Source organism: Marmota monax, unplaced genomic scaffold (genome assembly GCF_021218885.2).
Source record: "Marmota monax isolate L192 unplaced genomic scaffold, Marmota_monax_Labrador192_F-V1.1 WCK01_AAM20220418_F8-fsc00263, whole genome shotgun sequence".
In the NCBI taxonomy this organism is placed as follows: domain Eukaryota; kingdom Metazoa; phylum Chordata; class Mammalia; order Rodentia; family Sciuridae; genus Marmota; species Marmota monax.
Genome location: NW_026693408.1, coordinates 431,516 through 457,680, shown reverse-complemented (window position 1 = coordinate 457,680; position 26,165 = coordinate 431,516). Strand labels below are relative to the sequence as shown.

Genomic DNA, 26,165 nt, shown 5'->3' with positions numbered 1-26,165 from the left:
GATGGAACCAGAAGGTACATCAAGAGAGCAATTAGCACAAAAGTCAGGATGGTCATTGCTTTTTGGGATAAAGATGAAATACTTTTTTATGTCTTAGGCCTTAATTGGATATAAATGTTGTGACTAGTTTATAAATGGACTCTTAATCTTTGTTTCTTTCTTTTTTTTTTCCTTTTTTTTTTTTTTTGTACTGGGCTTGAACCAAGGGGCACTTTATTACTGAGCTACATCTCTAGTCTTTATATTTTTTACTTTGAGACAGGGTCTTGTTAATTTGCCCAGGCTGGCCTTGAACTTGTGATCTTCCTGCCTCGGTCTCCCGAGTCTGTGGGATTATAGTCGTAAGCCACTGTCTCTAGCAGTAAGTTCCTAATCTTAAGAGTTGTATTGACCATGGTTTGGTCAGGAAGAAGAAAACCAGTCTAGTTATTTTTTTCAGGAGTTACCACCTCATTAATTTGTGAGTACTGGAAGACAGGTTAAGGAAAACTACCAAGCTCTTGAGTTTTGGAAGAGATTCAGTAAACCTCTGTTTGTGGCCATCACTACCAGGAGCCCTGAGGTGGGTGAGTTTAGGGAAGTACCAGAGAGCCATATCAGAACCCCCTGTCTTCTGAAGCCACACTTCTATCTGCCTCTGCCAGAACAAATATGAATACAGATGCTTCTCAACTTATGTAGGGTTATGTCTGGAAACCCATCATAAGTTGAAAACATTATTAAATTGAAAATGCATTTAATACATCTAACCTAACCTACCTATCACAGCTTTTTAAATCTACTTTAAACATGCTCAGAACGCAAACACATATTAGTCCAGAGTTGGACAAAATCATCTAACATAAAGCTTATTTTATAATAAAAATTGAATATGTCATGTAATTTCTTGAATACTGTACTGAAATGAAAAAAAAAAGAATGGTCCCATGAATACTACATGGTTTCAGTGAATGCATATTGGTTTTGCATCATTGTAAAGTAAAAAAAAAAAATCCTAAATTGAATCATCATCCGTTGGGGACCATCTGTATGATTTCTGCCCTTCTACTATCTTCCAAACTTCCCATGAGTGCTTCTAACTGTTAACCTGAAAATGTAGAGAAAGCAGAGAGTATAGTACAGGATGGTAAAGTTGTTACAGAGCCTATAGGTCATCCAGACCAACGGTTTAATGAGATACAAGTGCTATACCCACCAATTAGCTGTCATGAAGATTTTATTAAGCTGTGTGTGAGAAGGACCCTAAATTCCAACCTGATAAACCTTCAGAACTCGATCTGGCTTTCTTTCTACCTGATTGTAATAAGATCTGTGACTATAATAAGCTTATTGGGGGGAAAATACCAATTTGAGAGTTTCACCCCTCCATGCTGCTTCTAGGTGCTGGATTATTAAGCAATATTATGTGACCCAACCCAACCCAGATTTATCAGACCCTTAGCCAAGAGTCCCCAGTCTGCATTTTCTTGTCTCATGTAAAACAGTCCTTACTTTTGTACTAGAAGCACACAGGTCATAGGTGAGTGGACGATGCTCACAGTTACTGATTGTATTAGTCTGTTTTGCATTACTATAACAAAATACCTGAGGCTGAAAAAGTCTATAAAGAGAAGAGATTTATTTAGTTCACAATTTTGGAGGTGCCAGATTGAGGGCAGCATCTGGCAATGGCCCCTCTTGCTGGCACAGGCCTCAGGTGGTACAGGGGATAACAGGGAGAATGTGCATACTTATATTCTGTTCTCTGTCCCTTTTCTCATAAAGCCACTAGTAATTCAATCATGGAGCCTCTACTCCAATAATTTTACCTAATTTTAATCAGCTCCCAAAGACCCCCTCCAAACATCATAGTTGGATTAAGTTTTCATCCTCCAAATACCTCCAAGTGAGGATTAAATGTCATATGTGAACTTTTGAGGGACACACTCAAACCGTATCTATACTGTTGAGCTCCTTAGGAGTCCTCAAATTCCAAAGCACACAAAAAGAATGAAGCTAATCAAATTCATACACACAAGACAAAAAAAAAAACTGTACTATCTTTATTGTCTTAAAATTGCATAGTACTTTGATTGTGCACGCTTTTAAATAGAGAGCAGGGCAGCCCACTCAAAACTATCCTCTTGCACAGGGCATTTCAAGCTGTTTTACTATGGGAGGGGAGCAGGGACCAAAATGCTGCCTGGGCTTAAAAAGAACCATGATCTCATTAAATGGAAGTCAGAGAGTAGAAAGGGTTTGGGCCACAGACAGGAAGAAAATGTTGAAGGAAATTGATGTTTCGATTGGATTTATAGGAATTTATAGGAAGATGGCTAGAAAGGCTTCACTGATGTCAGGGGTCAGGAATCAGGAGCAGCCTAGAAAGGAAGGGAAAATAGAAAGGAGTCCAGAGGGTCAATGCTTTGTGCTCAAATCTGAGATGAATGCCACTCGCCAGGAATGAGTCCAGAAACAGCGCACTGGGTAGCTGAGATGCACGTCTGGGCGTTACCATGGCTATAGAAAGCCAAATACTAGAAAAATAACTTAAAAGCTATACAATCATCATTATAAATATTTTGTCTTTTAAAACTAACTAGTGTTGGTTTAAAAAAAAGGTTCACAGTTACTCTGAAGAGAGCTGTATCTCTATTGCACAGTAGTGGAAAAGTCTGCTCTGATCCCCTGTGTAAACAATGATCCCCTTCTCCTTGGCAACTTCAGGACACAGAGAAACAGTATTTGCTATAAGCAAAAGCACTTGGGTACAAGGCACATTGAAGCTGTCAGCTCTACTGGGAACACGCAGAATGCCCTCTTTCCCCACGTGGCATCCCTGTAGTTGGGATGGGTCTTGAAGCAGACCAAAGTTGGTGATGGTCTCCTTATGGTCTTGTTTTCATTCCACGGTGACAGACTTGGCCAGATTTCTTGGAAAGTCAACCTACAAGGAAAGAAAGAAACTTCTCAGCACCCCACAGATCTTATCAATACACTACATCTTAACAACTATTATCAGTGACAGGTGTTCCTGGTCACCTCCAACCATGAGCTACCCTGACGCCTATATCTTAAAAGAAAATCCCTTACTCTAGAATCTTCATTAACTGTGTTAAATGTTTAGTTCATTCAATAAACATTTGTTGTGCACATGACACGTGTCATGCTATGTTAGTGCTATTAAAGGGATATGATTCATGCATTTAAAAACAGCTAGCTCAAAGTATACTATTAAAATTTCACTTTTCAGGACTGGGGATGTAGTTCAGTGGTAGCTTGCTTGTTTAGCATATACAAGGCCCTGGGTTCAATCCCCAGTATCTCTCTCTCTCTCTCTCTCTCTCTCTCTCTCACACACACACACACACACACATACAATTTTAAAAATGCACTTTTCTGCTGTAGATACACACACATTTTAAAGACCTGTTATTTTAGGGAGGAGGCTGGGAAGGAAATATAATTGGGAATGGTTGATAAAGTGTGCTTCAACTTTATTTGCAACGTTTTATTTTGTTTATATGTTCAGACAAGAAACAAATAAGACAAAATGTTAGCAAATGTCAACCCTGAGTGGTATGTACAGGTTCATGAGTTTGTTATATTGTTGTTTGTAATGTTATGTATTTTTAAAATTAATTTCTCAAAATAAAATAGTAATAAAACATCTATTTCTTTGCACAATGAAATATGTGCTCTTACTAGTGATATCATAAATTGTTTTTTTTTTCTGGAAAATAATTTGCTGACATGTGTTAGAAGACTCAAAATTTTGAATCATTTGCTAGACTAAGAACAAATCCTAAATGTGGGACAAAGATGATGTACAAAAACATTCACTGTTGTACTATATATGAAGATAAAAAATTGGAAACAGTTTATATAATAGAGAACTGACTAAGTAATTGTTACAAAAATCATGTTATAAAATTGTGGTGGAATATTATGCAATGATTAAATATTGTAAGTGATATGTTTATAAAAATGTGACAAATGCTTGTAATATGATAAAAAAGAAGCAAAATTTTATTCTTGATATAATATTGAAAAGTATTTTTATAAAATTCACATGCATAGGAATGTCTGGAATAAAATATTAAATTTGCTAATTAATATTGCTTCTGGTAATGGGGTTATGGCTTAATGATAGTCTTTCTGTTTTTGCAGTTCTCAGCTTGTTTTCAGGGGATACAAGTTATCTTAAAAGGAAGTTAGCATAAAGGAATTATTTCTCTTATGACAACTCCAAATAAGTATTTAAAGAACTTTGAATTTTGGCATGACACATTGTATAATGTGCAATGCCACACTATAGTCTGCAGATATGTACAAATACATGTCAATTAAAAATAAGAAATATATTTTAAAAAAGGAACTCTGGAGTTATGTTCCTCCTTTGTCAAGTCCAATTTTTAGACTTACGTCATATCCTCGGAGAACAGCCAGGTGGAAGGAAAGAAGCTGAAGTGGAATAACGCTCAGGATTCCCTGGAGACAGTCAACAGTGTGGGGCAGCTCTATGGTTTTATATGCAAACTTGGAACTTTCAGTGTCATCCTTGGAGCACAGTATAATTGGGCGACCCTAAAGCAGAGAAATAGGACCATAAAACAGACTGTCTCTGAAAGAGGCAATACTTCACACACAGCCAAGTTTTTAGGAATCAGTATTACTGCAGTGATAACACTAGTCTATTGTTTTTGCTGGAATTATGCACCCATAAGGTGATGTGTACGATCTACTTAAGCAAAACAATGTGTGACTCTTTCTTGGTGTGTTTCTTCCCTTTTCTTGATAAGGTGACTGCCACCCTGCTGTGTCCTTTAACGCCCCATTACTGAGTGGTTTTAGAGTGCCTTGCAAAGGGTCAGACAGCCCTACTCCTAACTTTAATGGGCTCATAATCTAGTGAGGGAAAACAAAATCACAAACAAGCAAACTAAAAAACTAAAGATGAATTTTAGATAAATGCCACAAGGACACTAAAACGGGGCAATGTGATTCAGAGACATTAATGAGGTTTTTGAAGGTCTCTCAAAAAAGGAGATATTCAGATTGAGAGCTTCCATGATAAAGGGGCAACTCTCTGATCTGTGGGGAGAGCATTCCAGATGGAGAATATGCACTGCAAAGGCTCAGAGGCAGGAATGAATCTGGCATGAGTGGGAAACAGAAAGAAGGCTGGAGTGGCTGGAATCCAGTGAGATAGGAGGAAGGGTCCAGATAATGCAGGCTTATGAGTCACCGTAGTTTGAAGGGAAGCTGCAAGAGGGTTTGCAGTAGGGAAATGATGTGATTGTTTGTCTCTCCACACATCACTGTGCTGAGACAAATGTGGCAGCAGCTGGCTTGAGCAACCTATTGGATTTCATCTCCCTGTGACTTCATGAGCCCTCACAGAATGGATCTGTGGGGGTTCTGTCCTCCTACCTCAGGAAAAACTACTGTATAATAAAGAATCTGCTGGGGTTGTGGCTCAGTGGTAGAGCACTTGCCTAGCACATGTGAGGCACTGGGTTTGATTCTCAGCAATGCATAGAAATAAATGAGTAAAATAAAGGTCTATCAACATCTAAAAAATATATTTAAAAAACAAAAAGAATCTGGCCTTTATCCCTGGTTCCTAGGAGGGAGATGAAAAACCCTTTCTGAGTTATAGAAATGTCATTATTCACAGTGGGCCTTAGACTGTACCTGAGTCCATCTAATGAGATGACTCATGATGGGCCCACAGATCGTTTCAGGATGAGAACTGACCATGCCAGAAAAACCAACATGTGATTAGAGGATTGGGACTTCAAGCCCAGAAGACAGAAGGGCAGGCTGGAGAGCAAGTTGAATCACATAGTCAATGATCAAATCCATCATGCCCGCTTAATAAAAACTCTTGAATTCCAGAAGGGCTCTCTGGTGGTAAATACTGATGTACCAGGAGGGTGACTCAACCTGAGGATACAGAACCTTCATGTTTGGAACCCTCACACTGTAGGTCTCTTCTTTGGGGCAAGTCCTAATTTGTATCCTTTGTAATAAAATTTTAAAAGTATAAGGCTTTTCTAAATTCTATGAGTTGTTCTAGATAACTATTGAATCTGAGGGGACTGTGGGAACTCCAAAATTTGCAGCAAGTTGTAGATGGCCCATAAACCCCAAGTTTGGTGTCTGAAATGAGGGCAGTCTTGTGGAGGACCGTGCCCTTACTCTGTGAAATCTCACCTAACTCTGCCTACTTAGCACCAGAATTGCCCTTCAGCAACCCTGGGGGAAAAGCTCCTATGTACTGTAAGCACTTCCTCTGGTCTCCAGGCCTAGGATCCAGGGTAGCTAGGGATAGTCTGACCTCACTGAATAGCTGTTGTATTAGAGAGCTGCAGGCTGGCTTTCAGTTCCTTTGTAAATATGTGCACCACACACAAGGGGGCCTAAAAGCGAGTATGTGGTCATGCTGAGGTATGGATGCTACTGCTGGTAGGCAGTGAGAGAGGTTGCCATGTATGGAAGAGAACAGAGGAGAGGTGGCCCAGCCCTGCGGAGAGACCTCACCTGGCGGGCTGTGACCTGTTGCAGGGCGTTCTGGCATTTGGCGAAGCAAGGATCCTTCATGATGACCATAATGACAGGCATCTGCTTATCAACCAGCGCCAGGGGCCCGTGCTTCAACTCCCCAGCCAGGATGCCTTCTGAGTGCATGTAAGTTATCTCTTTAATTTTCTGTGGAAACACAAGTTGGGATTAGTGTCACACTGGGTAGACAGGAAACTGGAGCATATCAACCAGAGGGGAAAAGGGGTACTGGGAAAGGGTTGACTTTGGAAGGTAAGAGCTGAGGGTTGCAAGGCAGATGGATACATGGACTGGTCAACAGCAGCGAGGGCAAGCCAGGACCAGGAGAGAGAGCTGGCTGCTGTTTAGGCATGCACAAAGCTCAGCTCACAGCCTATATGTCCTTAGGCCAGCCTCCAGACTCCAGAGCTCCATCTTTCTTCAGCTCCATGCTCGGCCACCCACTTTTCACTAAAAGTCAGCCTCAGTCTAGCGTGTCTTCTTCCCCCTTCTTAGCCAGCCACATGGCCTCCCCACAGTCATCATTTATAATGACAACATTGTATTCTTCCTTAGATTTGCCCTTATTCAATTAGTTGATGCATCATTACCCAATTTTACACCCTTAACAACTTCCAAAGGGTTGCCTTAACTGACCTATTAAGTAAAATCATGTACCTTGGGCTCTTATTTGAATTTTTCCTATGTCCAGGTAGATATATTTCTATTCAGTTATCATTAAATCCATGTCACTGCACTGATGAGACAGCAAAGAAAACATCTCTCTACTTCCCTAGAGCTATTTATTTGGGTCAAGGAAACACTGCAAGGAGTGAGGCTCCTCCCTGGAAGTTGCAGACAGCTGGAGCATCAGCCTCCAAGTGACCACAGAGGAGCCATTGACTTGTGCCAGCAACAGCCTAAACATTTCTTTCTTTCCCCAAAGAGGAACTTGGAGACACAGTTGAATATGCATCTTTCACCAGCACACTTTGCCACTACAGCTGAGCCCTACCCTCAAGCCAGGCAGGAGGCTAAAAGTGCACCCCACCAGGCCTTGCTTCCACTGTGCCCCCTGAGAAGTGCTGTGTGCCAGCCCCTAGCTTCCTTTGGCAGGGGTCAGAATCTTATAATTGATCTGAATTTAAAGACTGGGAATTGAATATGATATTGTGAAATACATATTTGGTCTTTGTCCCCTTTACTTGACAAACAACTCCTAAAATCCTTGGAATCTTCAATGTCTTTAAATGTCTTTAAATGCTAATGATTACCTGATGGCTGGCCACTCCTAGGCAGCCTCAGGATGGGAACTGGTCACCAGAAAGACCAAGGCTGGATTGGAAGGTTGGAGCTTTCAGCCTCAATCTCTGGGGTGGGGATGGGGGTGCTGAAGGTCAAGTTGATCATCAAAGGCCAACAATTGGATCAATCATGCTTAAGTAATGAAGCCTCAATAAAAACACAAAAGGACAGTGTTGGGGGCTTCTAGATGGCTCAACACTTGGAGGTTGTTGGAGGGTGGAGTGCCCAGGGGTCATGAAACTCTGTGTTCCTTTGCCCTATGCATCTCTCTCTTCATCTGGTGTTCATCAATATCCTTGTAACATCCTTTATAATGAAACATTAAATGTAAGAAAAAATAAATAGAAGAATCTCCATGAGATGGATGTGGTAGAAATTGGAGCTCACTGAGATCAAGTTTGCGTTCCCATCTAAGACCACCGACAGTACTCTCTGAATGTTTCTTGTGAACCACTTGCAACCAGCATGGTACTGCCTCTCCACTGGGGGGTGATGGGAAGGGAACAGTTACTTCCTCCCATCAGAAAGGAGGGGAGCCCAGCTCAGTAATGGTGGTATCCTTGTCTTCGTTCCCAATGCTGCCTTACTTGAAATATTATATCTCATTGATATTGTTTGAACATTCTGATCCATAAATACCAAGTGAATAGTGGATAAAGGACAAGCACTAGACTCAGGCCCTGAATAGCTCTGTGCCCATATCTTGGTAGCCATCTGGTCCTGGCATCCTGCCTCTGCTCCATCAACTCTCCCTTATACATGGCATGGATCATAATTCACACAGGGGTAAAAATGCTAGTCACCAATTTTAAAAATGCAGGGTCTTTGGAGCTCATTCTTGCAGAATCTCAAGTTTCTCTTGGAAGATTGAGGGATAACAAGGAACTCTGCAGAGACCCCATGCTGTAATTCTGGTTTGTTAAAATCTTCCCAGGCAGGCTCTTTGTGGTAGAAGAGAAAAAGCAGAGGCCACATAGACCTGAGTTCCATTTAGTTCCTCTATGTAATTTTTTTTTTTTTTTTTTTTTTTTTAGCAAAATACTTAATCTTTTGGAGGCTTAGTTTCCTCCTGGGTATCATGTGGACAGTGACTGCCAATCTCTCAGAAGCTGCTCATGAGATGTGAATGAGCTTTTCAAGATAGAGCCTGGTTTGGATCAGACACTGGGAGGGGCTCCTCCAATAGTACCTTGTCCCTTTCTCACCTGTAGATTGGGACAGGCATCTATCTTGTTCATCTCTGTGTCCCTAGAACTAGGACGACTTGGTTGAGAGCTTGTGCTCAGTGCAAACTCAAGGGGAAACCAGTGGGGCTTCAAGACCTTCTCTCCCCAAGCTCCTTTCCTGCTCTCCCTCCAATTGATTGCTTGGGACTCCAAAGGCTATCTCATATTGCCCTAAGGGGATTCACAGTAGTCTGTCGGATATAGGGACTTGGCAGCAGGTGGGGATGGAGGTGGGGACTCACCAAAGCTCCTTCCAGGCAAGTGGCATAGTTATAGCCCCGACCCATCACCAGGAGTGACCTCTGTGTGTACAGCTCCAGGGCTAGGTCATGAATCTTCTCATCCAGAGTCAGCACTTCCTTGATCAGTTCTTAAGCCATGCATACACAGGATAGAGGGAGACAGTCATTTCAACTTCAAAATAATATTCATAAGGAAATGTATGGGGAATAACACAGGGCTTTGGAACTCCAATCACCCAGGATATTTTGCTTTCTTATATTAGTTTAGAAGGATTTTAAACTCAGATTATGAGAAATAACTTGATGATCAGCCAGAAATTTGTTGAGATGATAATTTATATCTCAGTGAACACTTTTTTGAGTACCTGTAAGGTAGGTAGGGAATTATAATTTCTAGCTCATTTTATAGTACAGCAACTGAAGCTCATATATATGAAATCACCAGTTGGCAAGACACAGAACACTCCAAATTAATGTCCCTCTTTCCCACTGTGTGCTGTGATTCAAGGAAAAGCCAACATAAATTAGACAAGAGGTGCTCAATTTGGGGGGGTCCTAAGAATCCTTTACACTTTTTAAAACTATTTTGAGTCCTTAAGAGGCTTAGTTTTTGTGGGTTATAGCTCTTACCAGATTCAAAAATAGCACAGAAATTTAAAAATATCTATTAGTTCATTGAAAATAAAAATAAATCCATTATGCTGCTGTATTTTGCAGGAAAAAATACAATAAGAGAGGCATTATTTTAAATTATTGCATATCTTTTTTAATGTCTGATTTTTAAATACAAGACTGTTGACTCAGAGCTGCTTCTACATTCAATTTGTGACTTTATTTTGGTTGAAATACAGGAATATAATCTGGTCTTACAGAGATTCATAATTGGAAAAGGGAGGAATAAATAACTTTTTCAAATAATTATGAATGTTCTTCTTTGACAGATATTACATTACCCTCTGAAAAGTGGTTGTTTCTTAAAATGGAAGTTGCAAATGCAGATTTGAAATCATATAAATAAAGTTTCTACTTAGTTACATTAAAATTAATTGGGTTATCAAGCACTTTAAACCCAGGGGCGCTTACCCAATGAACCACATCCCTAGTTCTTTTTTTGTATTTTATTTAGAGATAGGCTCTTATTGAGTTGCTTAGGGCCTTGCTAAGTTGCTGAGGCTGTCTTTGATCCTCCTGGCTGAGTCTCCTGAGCTTCTGGGATTATAGGCATAGGCCACCATGCCCTTGTTATCAAAAAACTTTAAATGGCTCTTTTAATCTCTGCACAATTTCATAGCATCATGCATTGGCTACAAAGCTAAGTAAGTCTCCTTAAAATGGAAACTTTTTTTTTTTTATAAAATATGTTTTAGAAAATCAACTTGTTAAAATCACCATTGTCTCAATGGAAAAGTCTTTAAAAGCTGGGGAATGGTCAAGCTCATGGAGGCAGATATGTTTTCCAAAATTCTAAACTCTGATTGCAAGTTTGAAGTTTATTAGGGGCAACAAGCACTGTTGTATTTTTTTTTTCTTGAAGTGTCAGGCTAATTATGTTCATTTTTAAATAAATGTCTGCCCAGTGCTCAAAGCAGCTTATTACTCAGTGGATGAAGCAGCCCAGGGAAGAGGAGGGAGTGGAATGAGGTCAGAGGTAAAGAGGGCTCTGTGTGCAGGGTTCCAGGGCCTGGTGAGAAGTGGCCCACTGGGAACTGCTGGAAGGATTTAGCAGTGGGTAGAAAGTTCTAGGAGGAGGGCATGATTAACAGCACCATTTAAAGAAGAGAGTCAAGGAAGGCAAAGTAGAGTACTAGAACATACCAGGTAAAGATCTCAGGCCACGGATGATCTCTTGCCTCCTGCTTTGTAGTGAGATTCGGTCTTCGGACATCATCAAACCGAACATCACCAGAGAAATGAACTGGCTGGTGTAAGCCTACAAAGAAGGAAGTGGCAAAGACTTTCAAACAATTGTCAAAAAGATGTTTGAAGAGCTAAAGGACCACATAGACAAAGACAAGAAAATGGGGTATAAATAAATAAAACGAGACTGTCAATAAAGAGAAGGAAATCACCAAAGGGGTTGGGGTGGGGAGAAGAGAGGCATGCCAGCTGAGCAGAGGCAATTGCACAAACCACATCCCAGTGTTCCAGCAAGGGAAGGAGGACAGTTGACTGGAAACCCCTCTAGGCCTCAGTCCATCCACCTGGCCCAGGATCTCCCCGCTTACCTTGGTGCTGGCCACACCAATCTCTGGCCCTGCGTTGATGTGGACACCGCAGTCAGTCTCACGGGAGATGGAACTGCCCACAGTGTTGGTGACACCCACGGTTAGGGCTCGGCGGTCCTTACAGTAGCGCAGAGCCAGGAGTGTGTCTGCAGTCTCGCCTGCCACAGAGGGGCCCTTTCAGTGTGTGTCTGCAAGTGTGGGCTCTCTGCCAGCCTAAACCCTTCCCCCTTCCTCCCCCGCCCTCTCTATTCATTTACCCACCACTCTTACTTGGAAATCGGTACCCAACATTCAGGCAGCCAGTGTTTAGGAAAGAAAACACATGCTCAACATTTTTTTCCTGTTTATTCTTAGATACAAGACTTAGTTACTATTTATGTGGCAAGTGCTTTCTCATCCACTGTTTCTTTGAATTCTCTTGACAACCCAGTGGGGGCTGCCATCCCAATTTTTCCATGAGGATGAAGGGCTCAGAGGCAGGATGAAATCAATGCCTAACAAGGCCACGCAGCTATAGGTGACAGGTGGGTCCGGCTCCCAATGCCCTTTCTAAGGACTATAAGTTGCCTTAGTCAGAAAGTTCTCAGGCTTAACAGATTCAACATTTAAAAAGCAAGAATGCCCCAATACATTGTTTCTCAAATAGACCTTGTTTGAAAGGAAACACTTCTTGTAGCCTTGCAATGTGGACTTAAATGAACATGGGAGGTTGAGGCAGGAGGATCGAAAGTTCTAGGTCAGCCTCACCAGTTTAGCAGGACCCTATCTCAAAATAAAAAATAAATAAATTTAATTAAATAAGAAGGACTGGGGATATAGCTTAGTGGTAAAGCACCCCTGGGTTTAATTCCCAGTACAAAATAAAAAATAATTAAATATAAACCAGACCATCTCATTAAAACCATTCAAGTTCACATGAGGCTGAAGTTGTTATGTCTACTTGCCACTGCTCTTGGCTGAGCTTATCTCAGCTTTTCTGAAGAGCAGGTTGGCATTACCATGTGCTGTCATGGTCAGCTCTACTCTCCTTTTTTCTCTTTAGACTTCCAGATATAGGGCACTAGAACATGGCTTTTCCTCAGCACTAATGGTGGGGTGAGTGGGGAAGGAAGCACTATTTTCATCAGTCTCACTAGTTATGATAGTTTTGGGTTTTTTTTTTTTTGCATTAATGAGCTAGACACTGACTGATATGTAGGGCTTAGGAACTGATACTGCATTATTTCACATGAAATCCACCTGCATTCTTTTATTAATGGCTCCCACTAATTCATGAAATATTTTATTCTCTGATGAGATGGTCAACTCAAAGGTGACCGTGGTAGCCCCTGGATATCAAGCTGGTCAGACAGAAGGTGAGTGTGTTTGTGTTGGTTTTACTTAATGGAAACAGTATTTAAAATTTTAAATGAAAGCAGTATTAAAAGTCCCTATAGATATTAGAACATTAGCATCAGTTTTTCAGTTGTGATAATGACATTGTGATTGTTTTTTCTTTTATCATTTTAATCAAACATTCTGAAGTATTTATGGGAGGAACTGACATTAAGTCTGGAACTGACTTCAAACTAATCCAAAGGAGGGTAGAGGTTAAGGTGGGTTTGGGTGACCCTAGATTGTGGATCACTGTCAAGGTTAGATGGTACATTATATGAATTTCTCTTTTATAAAAACTTGGAATTCTTCATAACTAAAACATTTCAAAAGTCCTCCTAAAGCTCAAGGGGACTCCAAACATTCGGTCAAGTATCACCTCCCTGACCCACTGCCCCACCCAGGTAGAACAAATTGTTCTTTCCTAGTGCTCAGGCAGAGTTTATTCAGTAGGGGACTGCTCTTTGCACTAAACCAGAGCAGTGTCTCTCCATGCCTCCCCCTGCTGATCAGTGTGGGTACTGCACACAGCTGGAAGTCCAGGCTTGGGTATAGAGCCCACACTATGAGGTGATTTAACCCAACAGAATTTTCAAAGAGGTATTCTTTCTTCACTACAGTAAACCCAGCAAATATTTATGAGCACCATGATGAGCTGTCCTTGAAGAGCTGGACTTGGAATGGCAGAAGTGGGAAGAAGCCATAGGGCATGGGAAAAAACAGTGTATCTAGATTCTAAACCCAATTGCAGCTCTGTCACACCCTGGCTGCATGGCATTACACATCACTTGCCTTCCCCATACAATGGCTACAGTAACTTATGCCTTTAAGGGTTAAGTTTTTTCTCTTCCTCTCTTTCTTCCTTTCTTTTTAAAACTGGGACTTTAACCCAGGGGTGCTTAACCCCAGCCTTTTCTATTTTGAGACAGGGTCTCCCTAAGTTGCTGAGGCTGGCTTTGAGCTTATGATCCTCCTGCCTCAGCCTCCCGAGTTCCTGGTATTATAGGCATGTGCCACTGATACCACTGTCTTTAAGGGTTAAATGACCCAGGTGCATGAGAGATTGTGTGGCACATTGTAGGTGCACAGAGGATTAACTGAAGGTAGGAAGGTGGCATATGGTATGGTGCAGAGAAGAGATCCTAGAGGTGAATTAATATAAAGTTGGTCACGATGCCTGCATCCCTTACCTGATTGACTTATGAAAAAGCAAACATCATCCCTGAACACAGGTGTATTCCTGTCCAGAAAATCACTAGCAAGTTCAACCATCACCGGGAGCTCAGTCAGTTCCTCCAAAACTTGCCGTGTCTGAAGCCAATAGGAATGAAGACTAAAGTCAGTCATGGGCACCACAGGGACATATGGCAGCTAGGCTTCTAGGACAGTTTATGACACAGTGCCTCACTGTCCACATGGTGAGAGGATTTCAATCACCCACAGGCAACCTTGCAGAAGAAAGGGCATGGTGCCAATTCTTCTGGTGGGCTGATGGGAATGAGTGCAAGCATTTTGCCAAATTCAAAAAGCCAATGTATGATAAAATTTCATACCAGTGTCTCAACCTCGGCTACTGTCAATCTCCCACATTATCAAGGGTTCAGAGTATTGCACTTACAGCCACAGCTGCATGATAGCTGGTTCCACAGCCAATTACAATGAGCCTTCGACACCGTCGAATCTCCTTCAAATGGTCTTTCAAGCCACCGAGCAGCACTGCAGGACCAAATGGCAGGGTGTAAACATTGACTTTACAAAGAGACTGCATTCACTAGTACAGAGCACAGACAGAGGCTCCCCGCTCAGTACTGGGATTACCATACCTGTGTTGGTCTCAAAATTCACACGACCTCTCATGGTATTGAAAACTGATTCTGGCTGTTCGAAGATCTCCTTCTGCATAAATGCACTGAAATTACCTAGTTAAATAAACATCAATGAGGTGGGTCAGTGTTAATCTGGTTGTATTTCTATGGCTTAACTTTTAACCAGGAAGAAAAGTCATTAAGCAATAATGATAGTGACAACTGTAAAGCCCAATGCAGATTTCAAAGGTCATCCTCATGTATTATCCTGCCTGGTGCTCATGGTGAAAAGTCAGAAGGAAGTGAGGCAGGTGTGATGACTATCTCCAGCTTATATATTAGATCCTGCAACTTAAGGTTAGGGGGCATTTGCTGAAAGCATGTAAGGAACAAACAGCAGGGCTTGTTCTCTGGGACCATATTCCCCTTAGCAAGGCCAGAAGAAGGTAAAATGCTTTATTTCCAAAAAGCCACCCATAGGGAACTACATATTAAGCAATTCCAAAGAAATAGACAATTTTATTTTTGTTTTCCTTTTGTGGTGCTGGGGACCAAACCCAGAACCTTGGGCATGCTAGGCAAGCACTGTACCACTGAGCTGGATCTCCATCCCCAGCAATTTTCCTCTTAGCTAATAACCCCTAGCTTCTGTAATAAAGAAAAACCTTTTCTAGCCACACTTGCATTTCTGGGGCTCTGATTTGAATGGGTCTGGATGATTATTAAAGAGACCATCTGGGTACAGGGAGGTTAAGCCCCTGTGGAGCTACATTGGATGCTTTAGAGGTATCCAGAGACTTGGTAGCAATGTTCTCTCTGTCTGCTGCATATGGCATATTACACAGAATGCAAATAAAGCAAGTGAAGAGGTGGGTCTCATAGGTGAGGGAACCATAGAGGGATCATGGCAGATAAAAGATAAAAGAAGAATACTCAGAGGGGTGACAGTTGAGGGGAACTCAAAAAAAAAAAAAAAAAAAAGGAATTAGTCCTATGATTAGAAAAGTAAATGCAAGAACCCCCAAGTGGCAAGCAGTTGGCCTGCCTGAGTAACAGTGAGACAGCAGGGACAGGGTAGGTAGGGCATAGAAGGCAAAGGATTGAGTGTGGTAGAGCTGGGTTTTGGTTTTGGTGGTGGTGGTGAGGCTTATAGGCTGCAAAAGGATGTTTGGATTTTGAGAATAGAAGGGCTCTAAGTGGCAGGATGACAGGATCTGATTTATGTTCTTAAAGTTTTATTTAGGCTGCTCTGTGGAGTAGAAATTGAGGGGGACAAAAGTAGATGCAGGGAGGCAGGCTCTAGTTATAAAGAATTGGTCCATAGCTCCCATTACTGTGAACCTCCTGCTCAGAGAAAAAAATGATGACTGGGTGTAGGAATGTATGGGGGAGTCAGATGATGGCACAAACAGATTCTAGATATACATAGAACTCCCTATTTGTAGATTCCAGGCCAGGCTTTCCACAGTTTCTCAGCTATGCAAGCCACAGGCCTCCTGCCCTGGTATGACCCCCGGCCCAGGGCAGGGCAGACCATGTTAGGCACTTCCCTCACAGGGCATCTGCTCCCTGAAGCTGTTGCACACGGACTCTCAGAGGATACCTGCCTTTCATGATTTGCTGTAATTCCATCTGCAGGGTCTGGATAGCTCGAGATGGGTCATCACTAGCTGAGCGCTTGACTCGATGAATGGAGAGTTTCCCGTCAGCCACTGCGGCAATGTCGTCATCCTCGAGGAAGATGACCCTGTTGGTGTGTTCTATGATGGCACTAGTGTGAGGGAAACAGAGGCATAAAAATTAGCACCCTGCTATTAACAATCACAAAGCAGCAGTCACTCACTATTTCCTAAATGTGGGGTCCATATCAGTGGTGTTTTAGGAGTGACAGTGACACCATTGCTAGGCACTTCAATATGCAGGTGAATCTTCTCCATCTTCTCCACACTCTCTCCCCTCCTCCCAGAATTATTTCGAAGCTCGTGAAGCCCTCCCTAAGCTTGATCTGACTTAACCTAACCTAACCTAACTCTAACCCTAATCCATTATAGAGTATAGAAACATTTTATCATTTCTTCTGTAAATACTTTAGCTTATATCTCTAAAAGATAATAACTATTTTAACTTACTACAATACCAACATCATATCTAAAATTATTAGTTATTCCTTCATATCATCAAATATCAACTTTGTTCAAATCTCCCCATTAATCTCTTGGATATCCTGTTATACTTGGCTTCTTCAAATCAGGATCCAAACTATATCAACATTGGAGAACACTCAGGAAACAACATACTATTCTGAATTGGAAAGGGAAAGAAGGAAGCATTTGTTGCTTTTTAAAACAATATGACTTTAAAATAACCCTGTAGTTTATAAAAACATGTTTCTCTTTATAGAAGTATTATACCTGGCAAAGAAGGAATGATAGAATAATCAGTTTGTGAACTCCTAATTATTAGCTAATTATTAATATAGTTCTAATCAAGGACTGCCCATGAGTGTTGCAACCAAGAGGTGAAAAGCCAAGAAGTCTTATAATGGATGGACAAAGCTGTCAATGCTTGAATCCCTGACTGATCCTAGCACAAAAGGAGAAACAATGAGGTATTTTTATGCTTTTGTTTATATGCTTCCTGATGGAAAGACACACCACCACCTTGGTTTTTCTTGCCAAAAATCATACCTGAATAAGGTCAAACTTCTAGAAGCTTATAAACTGTAATTTTCAGGAAATATGGTAGACAAAGGAACATGGTAAACAATGCCATGGGGGATGCATTCAACAAAACCTGATAGTAGGAAATTCATCTGATAAATGACCCAGTTTCTTAATACACATACATGTGTACATATGCAGAGCAAGATAAAAGAGGGGGAATCTATAAGCAACCTACAAGATGTACCTACCCATAAAATGTGGGATCACTGTTTTATAATAAGTTAATCTGTTTGAAAAGTGATATGATTTTTCCCTTGACACTAGAGAGCTTCTTTTAGAAATAAGTTTAAAGGGCTGGGGTTGTAGCTCAGTGATAGAGGGCTTGCCTAGCCCATGTGAGACACTGGGTTTGATCCTTAGCACCACATAAAAATAAATAAATAAAATAAAGGTATTGTGTCTATCTACAACTAAAAAACATTTTTAAAAATAAGTTTAAGTTAGAAAAGTGGGTAAATGAAAAAGAAACGTGGGTAATCAATAGCACAAATGGTACATAGATATGGTTAAAAACCATGAAGGTGGTATTTGAAGGACCACTAGAGGGAAACCCCTAATTCTCCAAGGGCCACATATACAAATGTACCTGCAAAAACTGAACACTTAGCCGGGCACATTGGTGCTCACTTGTAATCCTAGCAGCCCAAGTAGCTGAGGCAGGAGGATCACAAGCAACTTAGCAACTTAGGGAGCAACTTAGGGAGACCCTGTCTCTTTATAAAAAATATAAAATGGGCTGGGGATATGGCTCAGTGGTTGAGCACCCCTGGGTTCAATCCCCAGTATCAAACAACAACAACAAAACCCCAAACACTAAAAATTTCTGATGAAAAGAGGAAAACTATCAAATTCTATGGCTCTAAGAGTAATGCATCTGAAAAAAAAAAAAAAAAAAGAAGGATGAAAAGCCATTACACTGCACAAAAGTAACCATATGCACCACTGTATAAAAAGTGGAAAACAGAGTTTCAAGAGAATAAGTATAAAGGGCCTGATTGGACAAACCTACTAAATTGTGGCTCTGGCTTTTAAGAATGGTCAGACCTTAGGCAAAGGTGGGGTTGGGATCTGGAGACACTTGGCCCAGCTGAAGAAAGCAGGCTTGGAATATTCACAAACAACGGGGGCTGAGGGAACACAGTCTAGCAAGTTCAGATCTGCTAGTTTTCCCAGAAAAGCTAGAAATCCAAGTTTTCAAGCTTTGTTTTTCAAAGTTTCAGAAACTAGTTCAGTTATTCCATGCAGGCTGCAAATAATGATCAGTGATTCCACACTTTGGCCATTAGTGCTAACCAAGACAGTCCCCCAATTGCTCACTGTATGCTCACTATATAAGGATTCCAGGCCACAGGGGCTGAGATCTGCCCTGACCTACGCCCTTGCTGAGAAAACAGATAAAATGGGGGAAAGTAAGAAATGATAAAGCTCGGGTATAGCTGGCGGTAAAGGGCTTGCCTAGCTCAGGGTTTGATGCCCAGCACCTCAAAAAAAAAAAAAAAAAAAGTTGTGTTTAGACAGTCAGTCCTTGGTTATGTAATTCCATGAAAGAAAGGCAGAAAGGTTTAGTTACCTTGCATCAGAAGCAAAAAAGAATTCCACTGCTTTATCACCCACAGCATGAAGGCAGGTGGAGCTGTCCAGTCTCTTCATCCTTGTTTTACAGATATTCTTCACATTCTCAATATTGCCTAGTAAATAAAGGAATGGATTGCAAATCCCAGGAGACCATGTCATTTGCATAACAGTCGGCAAGGAGCCCATTTCCCCTTTGAATATGTGTGGGAGAAATTTGCAATTTTTAGCTTTGACTGCATCAGCTAAATCCTTTAAAAGCTCCCCAAATAGCACAGTACCATTTCAAGAGCATTTAAAGGGCTATAGTGGGAGAGTAAGGCAAACAAAAACAAAGAAACACTCAAATCAAATGGTTGCCATTATACCAAGCTGCATGCTGTTCTCTCTACTTCTGCATATGTTTGAAAATATCCACAATGAAAAGCTTTTATAAAGATGGAGCTAAGTCTCCGTGGCATGAAAATCCTTTAGATCTAGAGCAGTCCCAGTTAGAGCAAGGTCTGTTTTTTTTTTCGGAAGAGAGCTGACCCCCATAGAATAGATGCTGAGTCCCAAGACACTGTTAAGTAGCTACATGGTTCAAGTCTTCTTCAGGAAACTTACATGTCCTATATAAGATGGGGATCTGTTCTGTGGAGAGTTTGTATTTGCTCCGCACTCCAATGAGCAGTGGACTGCCTCTCCTGGAGGGAGAAGAAAGCATCAAGTTACCTATCACCCTGGACACCCCAGGCTAGGTGTCTTCTTTACATCTGAAGTAGGATTCCCAAATCTAGCCCTTTCTCTGGAGCAGAAATTGTGTACAGGTCCCTTAGAATGGATGCCTTGACCACAGGAACATGTTCTCATGATTTGGAGCAGGGATGAGCAGGTTAGCAAGTGGGTCCCAGCTTACTAACACAGCATCACCTACTTGCCCAATAGCTTGGTAACACATCCTACCCCCATCCTCACAGAACCTGGACTCCTCCAATTCACTGCATCTCCACATGTGCTAAGCCTGGGTGGGTTAGGTCATATCAGAGTGAACACTTGTGGCATGCAGGAGCACTTTGGTCCTCTAAGCAGGCTTCATTTGCTGCAAACGCTTGGAGTAGGAACGCTGGGTGACCATGATCTCCCTGTTTGTTTCTCCCTTTCTCCAAGCTCAATTGTTCTCTGGCTTTCATGGACACCCAAGGAGTGACTTTTGTGTATAGAGTTGGCTTCTATGGATTCAACCAACTGCAGATTGAAAATATTCAGAAAAAAACAAACAAACCTGCCTTTGTATTGAACCCATACAGACTTTTTTTGGTCATTATTTCCCAAACAAAACAGCATCACCACTATTTATAGAGTATTTACATTATGCTCAAAGTTATAAGTAAACTAGAGATGATTTAAAGTATATGGGAGGATGTGGGTAGATTCTACACAAATACTATGTCATTTCATAGAAGGAACTTGAGTTTCTGAGAATTTTGTTATCTGTAGGGGGATTGGTTCTAGGGACCCAGTAGATACCAAGGGAAGATTTTACTTTACTTTGTGGGCTATTAAGGCAATTTTCAGGGTGGTTTTGGCTCTGTCTGAGTGATACCTCCTAGATGAAGTTTAGAATCATCAACTTATAAAAAGTATACTTCATTATAAAGGAGGACAGTGATTTTCACAAGGTAGAATCTTGGGGTAATTCCTATAGGTGACCAGGATGAAGGTCCCCTAACTCAGGTCTCTTTTCCCAGGGACCCTGTCTCAGCCACCAGTACCTGGCTCTCTGAATATCTCAGAAAGGAATTTTCAGTGAAGCACTTTATAATATTTCTTTCTGGATCAGAACTTGTATTGGGGAATGCATTTAAGGTATTCCATGATTTTAATGGCATCTTGCCTTCAAAACCTAATTCTTTGCCCATTCTTATAAATTGCAGCATGCAAATCAAATATACATTGGCTATACAGAGAAATAAGCAGAACACATTTGTAACTCACACATTCTAGACCTTTAATTCTGTCAGAACCCAGGCAGATAAAATTCCAATCTAGTGATCCCCCTTTTCCATGGGGGGTACATTCTAAGACCTCCAAGAGAATACCTGAGACGGTGGATAGTTTTGAATCTTATATATACAATATTTTCCCTATACATACATACTTATGATAAAGTTTAATTTGTAAGTTAGGCACAGTAAGAGACTAAAAACAACTAATAATAAAATAGAACAATTATAACAATTTAAAATTTATTTGATTTATATCTGGAATTTTCTACTGGATATTTTGGACACTGGGTGTTTACAGGTAACTCAAACTTTAGAAAACAAAACCTCAGGTAAGGGGGAATGACTATAGTTACTAAGGGATGTGTGCCTTTCTTCCCCTACATGTTAACTAATACATTAAGAAGAAGAAAACAATGTTTTAGTAAGCTCATTTGAGAGCTATCTCAAACATATTAATTCAATAATGTTATAAAATTTTATCTCAACCAATTCTTGCTAATGTATATCAATGATCTACTTGTTCATTAGCCTGAATCCAGTCCACATATGTCATCTGATCTGTTAACCTGATCTAATATTACTATTTCTTCAGCAATAATAGATCTTATTTTCTGGTAGTATTGATCTGTTTGGACCTCTCTTCTAACTTCTCAAGGTGGAGCACAGAGTTCACAGCTTGGAAAAAAGATACTGTGAGCACCTTGAATACTTCAGACAATCTTTTACTATGTCTAAAGCAAATCAGAGCCAAAGTTCTGGGTCCAGTGGGGACCTAGCTTAGATTGTCTTTCTAATATTGCCAGTGAGAAAATATGTGGTTATCTAATTTTCTTGGCAAATGGCTCCCCAAAATCTTATTTTTGTAGATTGAGCTCTATGATTTCTCAAGACTTCAAGACATAGAATTCTCCCAGGATATTCCAAAAATTGTCCTGGAGGTTACAGAGCCATCAGTCATAGGCAATTTAGAAAAATAAAGCTTTATTGTTTCCTCACACTGCCTTCTTCTACATTTATTTGAGATAGTAATATCAGATATAATCAAATTTTAAATAGAGGCTTCTAAATTTAATAAGAAGCAACTGGTATTTTATGATTCTATGATTTGAAGGAATTGTATTCCAAATGGTAAACAAGTCCCGGTCCTAGAAAAAAATAAAATGATGATAAATTCTTATCATTTTCTGCCTGGATACTAGGACAGTCTTTGAATGACAGCCTCACCCTCTCTGCCATGGTCTCTCAGGGACACAAGTACACTCTCAACGACTCCCCCATGACATCAGAACAAAATCCACAGCCTGTATGACATTGAGGCCCTTTAGAGTCAAGTCCTCTGTCCACAGCTTAATTCTCCACCAAAATGTAAGGGTTGAGTCTGTGTTACCTTGCTCCCTGCTGTTCCATGTGTGGCCCACAGCAGGTGTCAGTAAGCACACATTGAGACTGGAAGTCTCAGTGACCCCCTCTACCCTACCAGTATCCTGGCCAAAATGGGATACTCAAGTGCTACACTGTCTCTGGGCCTCTTGTCTTTTTCCATGCTGGTGCCTCTCCTGGGGAAGGGGGAAGATGCTCCTGCTGCCTGCCTTCCTCAGGATGACACCTGTTCACCTCAGGTCCCTGGTGCACAGGTACTTCTAATCCTAATAACAGAGCATCACTACCTTCTGCTTTTCTTTGTCTTTCTGCACAACTGTCTAATCCTTAAGGGCAGAGACCAGGTTGAAAGTCACCAAGTCCCCACAAACCAGCACATTATAAGTGCTCAATAAGTATAGCTGAATGGTTGGATGGATGATCAATCTATCTGAATATATATATATATAAAATATACATCATCTGTTTCTTTGAATCCAAGCAGCACTGGGAACTATGGGGAATGGTGACTATAATAGAGGTTCATGTGTACATGTGGGCTGAACCAGGCCCTCTGGGCTGATTCCTGAGATGCCCTTCCATGAAGGTGATGAGGCATGAACTCTGGACCTACAAGGACTTTTCAGTACTGGATACAAATCAATGTTTACTGTGATTCCTAGTTTCATGTTCATAATTTTGCATGCTTTTATTTACATGGGGTCCCCCAAATGTATAGACCTCAAGTACCATAAAACCAGGTTCTGTCCCCTCCATACAGTTTTATTTTTATTTGAATTTGTTGTCAACTTCTAAAAATCCGGAAATTCCACCTAACAATCCAAATATCTGATTTCCCTTTCTAAAACCTTTGGAGCCCCGGTGCCACATGCCACAGAGACAGTGGGATGCAGTCTCTGGAGCTAAGACACAGTTAGCTGTCCATTAAGCCCTTCCAGTTTTCCAGAGGCCCTATCCCTCCATTATACCTCAATATAAGTAATTTTATCTAATTTATTTATTTGTTATTGGAAATGTCAATGTGTTTTGCCTCACCTTGTAGCAACAGCTTCTCCTGGGTAGTGGATACTCTTGAAAACCAAAGCAAAAGCACCTTCCTGAAAACACATCAAAAAAGGATGAAGGGCAAATCACTCTTGCTAGTCAAGCTATTGCAGCCCATTGCCCCAGGCAAGTCCTCCCTTGGTCCCTCTTAGTATGTAGTCCTGGGGTCATTTGGAAGCTAAATGCAGAGACAGCTTGTGCAGGATAAGGTCATGAGAAAAAGTCAAAAGGAGAGTACTAGGCTGAAGTACCAAAGACTGGAACTTGTGAATTTCATGTGAGCAACATAAACCACACCTTCCTGCCAAGGCCCATAAAGAACCCCCATCAGGGCTGCCTCTTTGGGATAAGCTGAGGGAACTGGTGTAGTTAGAACCACAGGAAATAAGAACCGGGGCCAGGGTGCCCTGCACTGAGCCTCAGGATGGGATCCATTCAGGGAGAAGCTGTGATATTAAAGAGGCTATTCCAGGACTGCATTTAGAGCCTGGTTCAATTTTTAAAATTTTTTTGTTTATTTTTTTACACATTACTATAGAATTTATTGTACATATTTATACAATCATTATTTGCATTATAGTTCCCATATCTTATAGTTTTTTATTAATTCAAATTTTAGTTCCATCTCTTAATTGGGCAAGAACTTTAGCCACTGTGCCTCTCATTTTTCCTGATCTGAAGCCAAGAAAAAAATAGTCCTATCTTTTATACCTTTGTGAATATAAACTAATGCATTGTAAGTGCTTAGAACAGTGCCTGGGCTCTATAGAATCCAAGAGAAGACTGTTGGTATTATTTCTAGGCTATGACTGTCATTTGCCCTCTGTGCTTCAACGTAATGAGTTTGTGCAAAGTCAGAACTAGAATCTAGCTCTTCTAACTCATTATTCTGTAAAGCTCTTTCTTAAATTTCTGATGCAAAATTCTCCCCTGCATTCTGACCCTCCTGTGGCAGTTTAACATGACCTTGGTAGACCTCAGTTATGTATAACCAGCTATAAATCCAAATTTCCACGTGAAATCCCCCAAATTTTGGAACCCTGGGCAGACCCAAGGCCCTGTGCAGCCAGCATGCTCTGTATAGTTTTCTGACTCAAACATCCAACCAGGGGACCCAAGGTCCATGTCCCCAGGCCTCAAAGGTCTTTAAAACTGCCCAAAATGAAGGGGTTTCAGGCAGACCCAAAGTGGCCTCACATTTTTCCTGCTGCTTTTGTCAACAATAAAGTACTAAACAGAAATCCACTTTTTTTTTTAAACCAAAAAGAGCCTTTTGTTACTTCAGGAAAGAAAAGCTACAGGTTTAATAGTGCCATTATGGGGAATGCATTTCTAAAATTTAAAATTACAAATAGAAAAGAAGGAATACTGTGCTGCAATAACAAATCAGTTGCTGTACATCCTCCATTTCTGTGGATTTTGCATTTGCAGATCCAACTAACTGCTAAAAAATGGTATTTTGTCATCACGTGTATTACTATATACTTAGGCCTATAATGGTTGCATATGTACTGAACATGCACAGACTTTTTTTTTGTCTTGTCATTATTTCATAAACTATACAATATAACAACTATTTACACAGTAATTACATTGTATTAGGTATTACAAGTCATCTAAAGATGATTTAAAATATATAGGAGGATGTGTGTAGGTTATCAGGGACTTGGGCATGTGTGGATTTTGGTATCTGGGGGGTGGGTCCTGGGACAGCCTCCAATCCAGGATGTCCTGGATTCTGGTCCCTGCACATTATCTCCAGGCTGCCACTACATTGGAGGAGCTATTAGATGGCAGTGACACCTTGGAGGATTGGCTCTGGAATATCTGATCCTCTTCTTCTTCTCCTCCTACCATCCCACATGGGCTTGCATCTAGTCTACCTCATCCTCCAAGGAGGGACTTCCCCTTGCACAATCCCCCAGAGTTTGATCTCTTTGTGGGGGACTTTGCTCTCTCAGTATAGTCCTTTGGGACATCACTGATTTCTCTTGCTCCCTCCCCTGGGCCATTCTCTTCAGCATGTAGAAGTAGATGTGTTCTGATATTTATCATAAAAACACAATCTTCTCCCACAACTGCAACCCTCTCCTGTCCCTGAGTCATTTGTTTGCACCCATCTATAATCAAACATCAGAAATCTGCATCTGTAGGCCCTATTTCTTCCTTTCTCCTTCCCTTCCTTCCTTCTCCATTTCATAAGTAAATGTGGGCATGTCTCCCCTGTGACCAAAAATTGCTTTACCAATCAGGAGGCCCAGACTACAATTCTAAGTCTCCACCTTGTTAAATCCATCGCATGTATGTAACTAACAGTGCACAAACTCAACTGAAAAGATGACAGCATGGAGATGCCAGGATCACATGTGCAATTGAGACTGTACATAGCCATCGACTCTAAAACCAGTCAGCAACTCTGAGGTGTTAACATGAAGCCAGGCACTTTCTATTTGGTGTTTACCACCCAAACGATAGAATTCCCAATTCTACAAGGATGTAACCTCTTATGTTCAGACACTCTAGATGACCCATCCTTCATCCTGAGTACTTTGTGTAAATTTGCCTAGTAAGTGCTTACAAAAATGAAGATATAATTTTGACAGATGAAACTAACTCACCAACTGTTGAATGACTCTCTCAACCAGTGTTGAAAATGTAATGTCCTCAGTTTCTCTGTTGTCAAATACATACTTAATCAGTTTGGCGATGGTCTCGGTATCTGTTTCTGACTCAAACTCATAGCCTTTGCTTTCCTG

General features: G+C 41.0%; 1 protein-coding gene across 1 annotated transcript in view; it reads right to left on the bottom strand.

The window, feature by feature from the left end:
- Positions 1–2,008: 2,008 nt before the first annotated feature.
- The window catches only part of Gfpt2 (glutamine-fructose-6-phosphate transaminase 2), a 48,628-nt gene continuing 24,471 nt past the window's right edge, over positions 2,009–26,165 (bottom strand). Inside the window, exons 6-19 of the mRNA XM_046457078.2 lie at positions 26,028–26,162; positions 23,401–23,462; positions 19,604–19,683; positions 18,996–19,113; positions 16,310–16,473; positions 14,721–14,816; positions 14,516–14,613; positions 14,088–14,208; positions 11,524–11,681; positions 11,114–11,228; positions 9,299–9,426; positions 6,526–6,693; positions 4,405–4,566; positions 2,009–2,926 (exon numbers count right to left, since the gene is read on the bottom strand). Of these exons, the coding sequence (XP_046313034.1) occupies positions 2,882–2,926; positions 4,405–4,566; positions 6,526–6,693; positions 9,299–9,426; positions 11,114–11,228; positions 11,524–11,681; positions 14,088–14,208; positions 14,516–14,613; positions 14,721–14,816; positions 16,310–16,473; positions 18,996–19,113; positions 19,604–19,683; positions 23,401–23,462; positions 26,028–26,162 (1,650 nt within the window). The 3' untranslated portion in view covers positions 2,009–2,881. The remainder of the gene's footprint in view (positions 2,927–4,404; positions 4,567–6,525; positions 6,694–9,298; positions 9,427–11,113; positions 11,229–11,523; positions 11,682–14,087; positions 14,209–14,515; positions 14,614–14,720; positions 14,817–16,309; positions 16,474–18,995; positions 19,114–19,603; positions 19,684–23,400; positions 23,463–26,027; positions 26,163–26,165) is intronic.